This window comes from Phallusia mammillata, chromosome 1, assembly GCF_965637545.1.
Source record: "Phallusia mammillata chromosome 1, kaPhaMamm4.hap1.1, whole genome shotgun sequence".
In the NCBI taxonomy this organism is placed as follows: Eukaryota; Metazoa; Chordata; class Ascidiacea; order Phlebobranchia; family Ascidiidae; genus Phallusia; species Phallusia mammillata.
Window position 1 is genome coordinate 15,850,769 of NC_137252.1, and position 12,412 is coordinate 15,863,180.

The following is a 12,412-nucleotide window of genomic DNA, read 5'->3' on the forward strand; positions in this document are numbered from 1 at the left end:
AGTACCACTACACATTCATGTTTTATTACGTCATAATATACTTTACACTGGCTTAATGCAGGGGTCTCAAAACACGCGGCCCGGTGTGGCCCTAAGAGGGTTTTTGTGCGGCCCGCGAACTAACTTTTAAATTTTAGGTGTTTAGCTCAGGTGGAATACCCTGTCAGGCCACCGATTTTAAGAAACAATCATTGTTTATAAGTATTGGTTGAAAATAAATGCAACGTTTTAATCGTATGGTGGAAAGAGTCCTTCCTGTTGAAAATCAGCAATTCATTCCAGTTGTTGAGTCATAGTTTTTAATTGTTTCGTCATTGTATGCCATTGTTTCCACACATAGTAGTTTATTGTACTTGCTTTTTTTAGTTTGCTACACTGTATATTCGTTTCTTGTTGATGGCATTACAAATGTGTTATATACATGAAATGGCAAAAACGCACAACATTTTAAGCACATAATATTTTTGTTCATGTTACTTTTATAAAAAAGTTTAAATATTACGGCGCTTTACTAACGTAAAAAATGTTTTTGGCCCTCAAAGAAGCTTAAGACCCCTGACTTAATGCTTTTTTAGGCTTTCAAATATTCAAATCGCATTTTTTGGGTTCGGGTGTGCCGCCGAACATTTAAAGCTTGTATGGTGTGACGTGCGTGAAAAAAGGTTGCGGAGCACTGCTCTAGCCTATTCGACCTGTTTACTCGAAATTAGCACCGAATTCCACCACGAGTTTGCCATTTACATTTTTAAGGGGGCCACAGGCGTACAGGGATACTTGAAGGGGGCCACGAGGCCAAAAAGTTACTTTTAGGGGGGACGGTCTACAAAAGGTTGGGAACCACTGGTCTACTCCATGCTGCGACAGAACAGCACGACCTATTTCGCAACTTGTCTGAAAGGTCTAACTGAAAACTTTGTCTTTTTCAATATGTTGCGCAACAGAATAATGATACACACGAGTTAATATACTAGAATTACTGTTGAAGCAACAATTATTGACATAAAAGTTAGAAATGAACAAGTAAACCTTTAGCGTCACTCAGTGTTAAGGTTTGCTCGTTTTGCAAATCGGGACTTTCCCGAAAGAAAAAACAACTGCACGCTAGCATGACCTTTGAACCAAAAAGTAGTCCAGGTTCCCGAAAACAGGAACCAATCTTTAGAAAGAGGAACCAATTATGTGAGGGAGGAACTAATTTTACACCTCAACTTTAAATGAGTGAAATAGACTGCTGTGAGGTGCATAGGCATTGCAGCTGATGTGTGGTAAAAATAAAGCGATAATTTTCTTTTAGCAACCCGCAATTGCATCTTGATTTCCCCATTATTTTTATGGTTTGGCTGTTAGACAATTTTAACCTCGAATCATGCATGTGTTTACTTCACCTTTTATGTTTTGTACTTATTGTTGCATACAAAATACAAAGAGATTTACACATAGATTTTGCAGATTGTAACGTAAAATGAAAACGCTAAGCTACCGTTGAGAAAAGTTATGGAAGAAGACGAAGATATCTTAGGTAGTTTGATTCCAGTATTTGAGGAAGTTTTAAATGACAAGGAAATTCTGAAGCTCGCTGAGTCTCTGAAGAAAAAGAAACTAATTGCTGATGGTAGTTCTTACTTCTTAATGTTTATAGTGTTGGCAAATGTTGGGTAGTTGTAATAAAAGTAACAGGTTGTTGTTATATGCTGTACAAATTTAAATCCATTTTTTTATTGCTGTTCAAATTTGATAACAGTTTGGTGTAAATTTAAATAAAATATTTTTTAAGATGTGGATGTTAAGAAGGGTAAAGACAAATCGAGAAGAATCAAAATCATATTTAAGAGCATAAAAGCAATATCAAAAAGAGGATGGGATTCACTACTTGCAAATCATTTGGATATGGCTTTGGGTAAGTTACTTTGTCAACAATTTTTGTCAACATTAAACATCCATGATTGTAGTTTTTGTAGCTATTAAAGCTGTGTAGATGACATTTCTTTTAAAAACTTTATTCATCACATTTAAACGACCTTTTTGTGGATTCAATAATTCTGTGTTGTGTTAAGCAATTTATCTCTTACTACTGGACAACCAGGGTTTTCCAAGTTAATTTTTAACAATAATTCATAATGAAGCATAACAACTTTCCTTGTTCTAGTTGTCTAGTTAGATCTTCAGTATTAAATTGGTTTAGGTCTCTGTTTTTAATGATTGCACACAATGTGTTACACCATGCTAGCTTTGGTTTGGCCCTACCCTTGTGATTACCTTACTAAATGATTTTCGTACCTCATTGTAAAGGAAAAGAAGATCTTTCAATTATCACAGAAGAAAGTTTTGCCAAAAACGAGAATGTTTTGTGGATTTTGCACAACTGGTATGAACTTATGGATGAGGAAATGTTAATCAAAGAAGCTGCCGCTCTTCTAACCAAAATGTAGGTGTAGGGTTAAAGTTTTACTAATGAGAGTCATGACAAACTCCTATTTAATGCACAATTTTCCAACATTCTTATGTTTGACTTGAAAATAATGGCTGAAGTTTAAACTTCAAAATGTTTGCAAATACTAGTTGTCACACATATTGGCAATCATTTGTTGTTTAGAAAACTGCCAAAAGAAAAGTGGCTTGTAGTATTTGCGGACCTTGTTGCTGCCGGGGATGAAAATGATGTCAACAAAGCAATAGCCATGATCAAGGAGAAACTGTCTTCAACATCTGAACAGAGCTCTGTCGCTGAAAGTGAAAATTTGTCAAAATCAAGCACAGAGGTGAGTGCTGTAATTTCCTTTTATAGGATTCAAAACAAACGAGTTTTTTGTTAAGTGTACATAAGGACTTCCAACTAACCATTTGTTTGTGTAGTGGTAATCATTAATCTTTTTGGACAGTGTTTCTTGCTGTTTGCTAATGTCAAACATTCCTGTATTAAACAATAATTACTTTAGTCTGCTAAAAGTAACTAAGAAGCGTCTACAAATCTTGCAACTAAATTTGTAAAAAAAACTGTTGACACTCTAAGAACAAACATGCTATTGATGAGGCCTTAGATTTGTTGGTTTATTACTTGTTTTCATAAAGATGTTGTTGTGCTTTATAGATAAACTTGGGACCTTGTGGTGCTGAGATCCAATCCCAGTTTCTGCCACTTTTGCCATTATTCAAGGATTGTTTAAATGACGAACAAGTTGGTGTGCTTATAAATGGCTTAAAGAAAAAGAAACACATTTCTGATGGTGATTGATTGTTTGTATTGCTGAATGAAATTAAGCTAAACTGAAGGAATAAGTATTAATGCTTATTGTATGTGTTCAAAAGGAAATTGTCACAGTATAAAATTACAAAGAAAAATCCTTTAGGTCAAAAAAAGAAAGTTAAGGATGGCAAAGGTAAAATAGCCACAAATGTGAAGTTGGACAAAATACTGGATTTTCTTAAAAAGAATGCCAAGGCATCATGGAAAGAGGACATGTTAGAGATCATGAGTGGATTCAGTAAGCAGCATTAAAGCTTTTACACCTTGACAATCAATAGAGCATTAGTCACTTACAGTGTTTTTTTTAAGGTGTTTAATGTTCAAATTTCTCCAGCGGTTTCCCAAAATTTGGACTTGCAACTACAGTTTAAGCAAAAATGGCTATTTTTTGGTATTTAAATGAAACACTTGCGGTCTCTTAAAACTGCTTAGCGGTCACCCAAACCAAACCTTAAAAAAAACCCTGGTCACTTACAAAATATGTTTACTACAGCAAAAATTACTTTCTTTGTACTTTTTAGCACAAATTGGACAAACAACCATTTATGTAGTGTTGATTGATGCAGTTTTTTTAGTTTTGTAAGTTTTATGCCAATTGCATTTTTGTATTTTAGCACATCCAGCAACAAAACTTGTAATGATTTCTCGCAAGTGGCTTCTTGTTTTATCCAAAGATCAAAGTGGATTCAATTGGCTTGTGACAAACTGGGATATGCTGAAAACTTCAGCAGATACAGTTACCTCTATTTCAAAGGATCTATTGATGTACACTGTTGTTAAGTTAGTACAATTTATGTATTTGGATTGCTAAATAGTTATTTTAGAAATTTAGGTACTTGCTTTTGGGTCAGTAAGTAACTGGAAAGTGATATTGCTAAACAAGCAATAAAAATATAAATATTAGCATTTACGTAAGCTTTAAAAACTATAAATAATAATTTTTGTGACTAAATATTTTTTTATTCAATAATTCTACAAAATTATTTTTTAACAAAAGGTTTTAGTCAGTGCAGAAACTACCTTGCCGTCTTCAGCTCCCTATGTGCAAAAGTCTGAACAATAATCCCTCAAACTGGTTGCCAGGCTTAAATTGCCACATACTTTACAGAAAAGGCAATGAACCATGGCTTCTTGACTTGGTTTGCGTTTGTTCCACATCACTTGATGCCAAAGTGAACAAATTCATATCAAAGCTCCAGGAAATATTCATGGGTGACAACAAGGATGATGAAGAAAGTACAAGTTCACATCAGAGTGATCAGGTAAGTTGTAAACAGTACTATATCAAGTGAATATATTTCATGTAACCGTTACTTGAGAGAAGTGCACAGTTTTATACTCTTCACTTACTAGATGTCTTTTGATTACACTGTTAATGTAGTAAAAGGGGGTAATCCAGAGTGTAAATAGTTAGTAAATTCTTCAAACAAACTACAGAGCCCTTTGTAGGGCTGTTATCAAATAAAGATTTTTAATTTTTCAAATAATCAAATAATTTTTTCTTTTCAAATAAAATAATCAAATAATCCAAATAATTTAGAATACCTGATACATAAAGCCCACAGTCATTAATAAATAAGGATTGTAAATCCCAGTTGAAATTACTGAACGAATTTTGTAAGCTCTTAGTCATTAAATTTAGGCTACATCTTTTTTCTGTTTAATATAATAAGTTAGTACAGAAAGAGACATGCTTCGGTTACGCTCCACAAATTGGCAAAGGCCTAAGTATTTCCATGTGTATTTTGTCTCTTTATTACAACAGCTTTGTCTTGGATACGGGGCATGTTTTTGTTCTAATGCTATTATCTGAGTTGTATAGTTTTAATTGTCCTGCAGCAGCTGATCGCCCATATACCACTAGGGGTAATAGCATTAGGACTAGGACTTTTTTTGGTGATAAACTAGAGATTATTGCATCTTACATATTGAAAGAGTATCAAAATGTTAGCTGTTAATAATTGTATCTCACTTCTTGAAAATCGGGTTTAAACAATTATGTTTCAAGCCCAAATAGTAGTTTGTATGTGTGCTTTGACCTTGCCCAAAAATGTAATGGTCCACGATATTATTATGGGTCCCCTTCCCTGAAGGGGACACATATTGTTTTTGTCTGTATTTTTTTTCTTTTTTTCTGTCTAACGCGCATTTGTTCCCACGTTTTGGTCAAGAAAGAATGGTTCAAACTTTTTCAAATTTACACACATTATAGATAATGGTCTAAAGATGGTCCATGTGAATTTTGACCCCGTGTGATCCCTTGGTTCACCCACAGCCCCCCAAAACGTGAAATTTTTAAAAATATTCTTTTGTGTCTAACGCTGGTTTGTTAAATGCGATTGGTCAAGAAAGAGTGCTTTAAATTTCTAATTTCAAATTTGCACAGATGTTAGTTATTGGTCCGAATTTGATCCTCCTGAAGTTTGACCCCAAACGACCCAGCGGTTCACCCACAGGCGCACAAAACGAAAAAAATTAAAAATGGCTGTGCTGACCCAAGTACATAATCTGAGGGTTTCATGCTTTGTTGGTTGGTGCAATGTAAGCTATTCTAAAGAATTTTTTTAACTTTTTATTGGATTCACCCATTTTTACCCCTTAAACCCCAAAATAATAAGTTTTAGGCCAGAAATACAAGCCCTAATGTGCTGAAATGTTAAACAATTGTTTGCAGTAGGTTATTCGTTTAATATTTAAAAAAAATTGCCTTAATCGGCCAAATAGTTACTTTTGCAGCCTATAATATGTGTACACTGTCAGTCAGATAGAAGTATCAACTCTCAAGGTTCACTTGTTTATGATTAAGGCGGGCGAATGCACCGGGAGTGCTCAGAATTCAAAGCATGAGATTAAATTGAAAATATTTTCCTGTTCTTATTTACTGTTTTTTGTAATTATATGACGATAATGATGCAAAAAGAATACGGACAAAACTTGTAAAGTTGGGTTTAAGGCTAAAGTTGGTTAAGTTTTTCCTTTAGAATCTAAAAATAACCAGGATGTTGTTTACCATAAATCCGCACAAACACGCGTGTGGGGACCCATTCGTTTTTGCTTGCAAAAACAATCATATGTGTAGATCAAATGATGTGTATAGTAAATTGGTAAATATCTAACAATGATTGTGCCCTATTTTTACTGTTACCAAATCACATATGCATATGTGTGGGGACCCATTAGCTTATGCTTGCAGAAACAATTATGTTATAAAGTGCTACGAAAAAGATAGGGACCCAATGAAATGTAGATGCCAAATATATATCCATTATAAGTATAGTAAATGGTATATGTGATACATCGTTAAATATGATGTACTGGCAATATATAGGAAAACCACTATTCTAGTTTTTATTTGCGCAGTGGTCCATGGCCTGAAATAAACTGAGAACCACCGTCCTCCTGTGTGTTGTTTTCTTTGCATTTTTTTTAAAGCTTTTATTTATGTGAAGGATACATTTGCGCCTCCTGTCCAACAAATCCAAAATCCTCCTCTATCAACGAATCTGCCACCAGAAGCTGCTTCATTTTTGACAACACCACAAACCAAACCTGAGGTATTAATATCATTGTACATTTATTTAATTCAATATGAACCTTTTGTTAGTGTCCCTAACAACCTTATGGTTTGTCTTGGTTCAAGCTTAGTGTTCCACCTTTGGTGCAAAGTGTTTTGGTTAAAAATGTTTGCAAAAATTTGTCAGGTTACTAATTTCACCAGTCATTTATAGTTTCCTTATGTCATTTTAGTTTTGCATTATTATTGCATCATCATTTTTTATGTTTTTTTAAAGAATGCAACAAAACGCCCAACAAAACCATTCATTGAAATGCTTGAACACCCAATATCATCTTCAACACCACAAAAGCCAAGCGAAGTATGTCTGAAAAATAAAAAAACATTTTTTATCCATAGCTGCGATGAAGTCATATATTTATCTGGGTCATAAGATTGGCAACAGTTTTTATGGGTCCCCTTCCCTGAAGGGGACACATATTGTTTTTGTCCGTATTTTTTTTTCTTTTTTTCTTTTTTCTTTTTTCTGTCTAACGCTGGCTTGTGAGACGTGTTTGGTCAAGAAAGAGTGCTCCAAATTTATTCAAATTTACAGAGATGTTAGATAATAATCCAAATTTGATCCTCCTGAAGTTTGACCCCGATTGATCCAGCGGTTCACCCACAGGCCCCCAAACGTAAAATTTTTGAAACGGCTGTACTGACTAAAGTACAGCATCTTGGAGTTTCATGCTTTGTTGTTTGGTGCAATGTAAAGTTTTTTAAAGAATTTTGTATCTTTTTTTCGGATACATCCATTTTTTACCCTTTAAACCCCGAAATAATCGGTTTTAGTTTTAAGGCAGAAATACATGCCCTATGGTGCAGAAATATTTGAAAAAGTTAACAATTGTTTAAGCAGGGTATTCGTTTAGCATTTAAAATTTTGCCAGTTACCTTTACAACCCATAATATGTGTACGCTATCAGTCAGATATAAGTCCCAAGGGAGGAATTCACTGGTTTACGATTAAGGCGGCAGAGCGGGAGTGCTCAGCTTGACATCTGGACAGAGGTTTTACGAGACATTCGTTTGGGTGATTAGAAATCAGCTGTTTTTTTGTGCAGCAATGCTGTGTCGTTTTATTGAGTTATCACGCGCATTTTCAGTATTGGCGCAGGTTTTACTCCTAAGACGTAATTCGAACTCGATAAACGTACGTTTATGTCAGGCAAAACATCGTTGATCAACATAAATATGAAATTTAATAAACTTAACTTTTTCGAACGCCGCGATAAATGGTCTTTAAATTCTCGTTGTCAGCTTCGCCGTCTCATAACCACGGGTCACTAAAGGTCAACTTGTAGGCATTAGGCTACAACACCGTTACGAATTTTTCGTCATAACGTAACTTCTTTATTTTTGACAAATCAATTCAAGAATCAGTACTTAAGTCATGTATAAATTAGTCTAAATCTAAACGGTATTGTTGAACACTAACGACTGCGTGCTATTAAAAACAGTGTCAAAAGGTCATTAAACGGTCGTTTTTGCGAAACAAAGTTAAGTGAAAAACAAGTTGTTATGTATACCTTTGTAGCAAACGACTTTTTTTTATATAGTGTCTAATACAACAGTTAAGGCTTTCTAGGAAAATTTGTGTTTAAAAACTGAACTTGAACCACAATATCAAGGTCAAAGCAAGAGATTAAATTGAATGTATTTTCCCCGTTCTTTTTTCACCGATTTTTTTGTAATTATATGACAATAATGATGCTGAAAGAATACGGAAAAGAACTTTTAAAGTTAAGTTTATGCTTTGTGAAAAATTTGTCCTTAAGAATATAAAAATAACCGCCACATAGGTTTACTGTAAATCCGCATAAACACGTGTGTGGGGACCCATTCGTTTTTGCTTGCAAAAACAATCATGTATGTAGATAAAATTGTGTATAGTGTAGTAAATTGGTAAATATCGTATAGAATATATAAAATGTAAGTATATCAGAAAGCCACTTTTCTAGTTTTTAAGAATGTTTGACTTTGTTCTGTAGACATCTTCACCTGTCAGTGGTTCAGGTGATGAGTCTGAAGAAAACCAATTGTCAAAGCAAGAAGCAAACATTGGGGAAGGAGCAAACTTTAATCTGATTATAAAGCCATTTAATCAAGATGATGTGGTAAAATATGTTTTACAAGATGTCCTTGTTTCAAATGTTTTCAAGAACAACTGTGTTTTCTTGTTTTAAGGGTCTAATAAACAATTGGTGTTTTAAGTTTTCATAGGAAAGGGTAAAGATAGTTTTTTGTGGTAGTCATTATTTTAAACATAGTGCATATTATCTGATATTACTTAAATTTTACCATTCAAACAACATGTAGGTACACATTCATGTCAATAACGTTAATAGCAAAAACTACAACACTGTTGTGCAATTTACAGGATCACATTAAAATTGATGAAGCCCCAAATGCCCGAGAAATGGTGCCTGCTCCTGTACAGGTATATAAAAAACTTTTTTTCTGTTACCAAAAGTTAAAATTTACAGAAATATTTTTTTACATCTAGAAACCGGCTTTGGACATTGAACAGAAGATAATGCCACTGGTGCCTCTATTAAATGAATTTGTTTCATTAAAAACTGCCAAGCAAATTACCAGTGATATGAAAATGTGTGGATTAATTTCTGATGGTTGGTGTTTTTAAACAGTTATGCTTATATCAAATACTGTTCCAGTATTATTAGTTTGTACCGATAATTTGACACAGTAAAGTGTAACACCTTTGAAACAGTTTTTTTGACATTTCTTTTTTATCTAAGTGAAACTAAATTACTAATTAGACACTTTTTTTTAAGTGTGTCAAAGTTACTAAACAACTGGAAACCTATAAAGTTGTTTCATGTGCCTCATATAAAATGTTTTTGAATATGCAGATTGCTTTAGCTTGGTTCAACTATCAGAGGATCAAACAGCTGTTTGGAAAACATTGACTAGTGCATTAACTCCCCAAAGCAGACAATCCTGGGAAACTCAGATTTTAGAGTCATTGATGAAGCATGGTATGCTTTCTATGAATTTTTTTTTACTTTTTTGTCCTACATTTTCTAAAAGCCACTGATACTTTTTGTGTTATGTTTTTATCCTGTTTTCAATAGTTTTACTATATAATGCAAACTTGTTCCCATGTTTTGGCAAAAAAAGATATGGTTAATTATCTTACTTATACAGGCACCCAGAATAGATAGATGTGCAGTTATGTTTACTAAAATACCTAGAAAAGTCACTCAGTCGTTATTTAAATATTTCAGCTGGAAAAAAAATAACCCAAATTGTAAAAGAATTTTTTGAGAGCGTACACAAAGAAGTGGATTGGAAATGGCTGATTTATACCTGGACCTTTCTTTGTGAAAACGAAGACACTGTTGTAGCAGAAATTTGCAATATATTTCCTCCTCTTAAACAGATGTGAGTCTTACAAACTTGTTCACAAATTAACAACAAAAATTAGACCTTTGTTTATTCATTGATGTAGATTTGATAGTATGTCATACGATGAGAGCTTATTGGAAATTATACTGATCTGCCAAAAAAGTCCTGAGTCAAAAGTAAAACGGTTAACAAATACCTTGAAGGAGGCTAAAAAGAAGCAAAAATCAAAAATGGATTTTTCCAAGGTTGGTTTTTAATTCTGTACTAATACAAGTTGTGATATTTTGCAAGCATTGAAAAGATTGGTATTGAAAGTAAATGTCAGTTTTATAAATTTATTGCATTATTTTATCTTAAACTAAGCATGTCACATGGAATAATGTTATAAGTTTCAGGTTTGCATTAAAGCTTTTATTGTGTCGGCGCAAGGGGTGCACAAACTTTTCTCTATGACAGCCACACTGCAGATACCTATTTCACCACTGGCGGCCAAATAGTAATTGGCAATTACCTACTTGTGTTTGTTTCAAAAGTGCCGAATTAATGAAATTGGTTTTTATCATATATATATATACCATCTAATGCAGGGGTGGGGAACCTACTTTGCATCGCGGGCCGCATGAATTGCACAACATTCTCAGGCGGGCCACATATTTTTTTATTTTCAAAATCCATGTAAAATACCCGAAGCACACAAGTGGTTTTATGTTTCATCGCTTCAGATTTGATTTTTTTCTTTGCTGTTACATGTTTGCAACTAACAAGGCATACAGGTTTATCACTTATTTCGACTAAAAAGTATTAGTTTGTCCATTCTTTCTGGAACACCCTAGCTCCATTATACCGATCTGTCTTTTTTTCCAAGGATATATTTTTAATAACACTATAAGGATCCACGCTAATAGCTCTCAAGCCATTTTAAAACTAACACCTCATGGCGAATGATTTGTCACTGCAAGGAGAGGCAATCGAGTGGCTGTTACGTCACAAATATAGCAAGTGTGGCAATTTTTGGTAGTTTGGCGTCATATTGTGGAATGGGAAGATTACTACTAATATCGAAGTCATTTCAAGGAAATATTTGTACATCAACATTTATTGTTTTTTTATGCTATGTTGTATACTGTACTTTAACAAAATTGTGACGGGGGCTGCATTAAAAAGACAAGCAGGCCAAATGTGGCCCGCGGGCCACAGGTTCCCCACCCCTGATCTAATGGCTCCCAAAAAGCCCAGATTAATTTCTAACTTGATGCAGGAACTGAGCTGCATAGTGTGAAGATCAGTCTTAACTGTTTATGACATCATAATCCATATTGTGATGCTTGTGGTAATTGTTTTTTCTCATTGTTTATGCAATAGGCTTACAAAAAGTCTGACGCATATGGCTACTAGGCTGGTAATACCTTTTCAGTAACACAAATATTTAGCATACAAGTTTATTTACATCATGGCTGCTAGAACATATGTTTTTTACAATCATGTTGTGCACCTCTGGCCTGATCACGTTCTTGTTGTTGTGTTTGGTACTTATAAACCCTTTTTATTGACATAGTAATACAATTAAAAAAACTTTTAACAGTTCAGCTTTATGTCCTTGGCTGACATGGATGATGATGATGATGATGATGATGATGATGATGAACAACATGGCAATGAAAATAACGACATTCATCCAGAAAGTTTTGATTTGGGCAGTCAATCAAGCCACACAGAAGTTAGCTCACCAGATCTTGTCACAGTAAGATTGTTTTCTGTATTTCTATGAGGTTTTCAAAACTTAATACAATCAACAAAAGCCCGCACTAAACATGTTAATAGAGATCTTTTTGTACTACGTTAAAAAACAAATAGTGCTTATGGTGTCACTTTTTAAAGTATGACTTAGTATCAAAATGTTTGGGCTGTATATTAGTTTTGAAAGTTTTTGGTATATTTAAGTTTTTGGAAATATAGTTTTTGGTATATTTCTCTACACCTTTGGCTGAAAATAGTTTTTAAACTTTGAAACCTAAATATTTTGGCATGAGACGAACACCACATAGGACAATCTATCCTAAGTTTTACACAACAAAACTTTTGGTTTATTAAAGACACCTGAAACAAAGCCTGAATACTCAAAAGCTATTGAAGAAAAGCTTACTGCATTGGTGCCTGTTCTCAGTGACCATCTTACCAAACAACAAGCTTTGCAAATAACACAATATTTACATGTGCATCTTGTGAAAGGTAAGTTGCCTTTC

General features: G+C 34.0%; 1 protein-coding gene across 1 annotated transcript in view; it reads left to right on the top strand.

The window, feature by feature from the left end:
* Positions 1-1,458: 1,458 nt before the first annotated feature.
* Positions 1,459-12,412, top strand: part of LOC145233310 (E3 ubiquitin-protein ligase rnf213-alpha-like) — a 42,955-nt gene continuing 32,001 nt past the window's right edge. The window contains exons 1-18 of the mRNA XM_080098024.1: positions 1,459-1,612; positions 1,775-1,897; positions 2,290-2,425; positions 2,594-2,759; positions 3,089-3,224; positions 3,348-3,482; positions 3,859-4,024; positions 4,353-4,506; positions 6,694-6,798; positions 7,036-7,119; positions 8,792-8,917; positions 9,181-9,240; positions 9,307-9,430; positions 9,674-9,799; positions 10,049-10,205; positions 10,273-10,414; positions 11,752-11,910; positions 12,263-12,398. Coding sequence (XP_079954150.1) covers positions 1,495-1,612; positions 1,775-1,897; positions 2,290-2,425; positions 2,594-2,759; positions 3,089-3,224; positions 3,348-3,482; positions 3,859-4,024; positions 4,353-4,506; positions 6,694-6,798; positions 7,036-7,119; positions 8,792-8,917; positions 9,181-9,240; positions 9,307-9,430; positions 9,674-9,799; positions 10,049-10,205; positions 10,273-10,414; positions 11,752-11,910; positions 12,263-12,398 — 2,353 coding nt within the window. The 5' untranslated portion in view covers positions 1,459-1,494. The remainder of the gene's footprint in view (positions 1,613-1,774; positions 1,898-2,289; positions 2,426-2,593; positions 2,760-3,088; positions 3,225-3,347; positions 3,483-3,858; positions 4,025-4,352; positions 4,507-6,693; positions 6,799-7,035; positions 7,120-8,791; positions 8,918-9,180; positions 9,241-9,306; positions 9,431-9,673; positions 9,800-10,048; positions 10,206-10,272; positions 10,415-11,751; positions 11,911-12,262; positions 12,399-12,412) is intronic.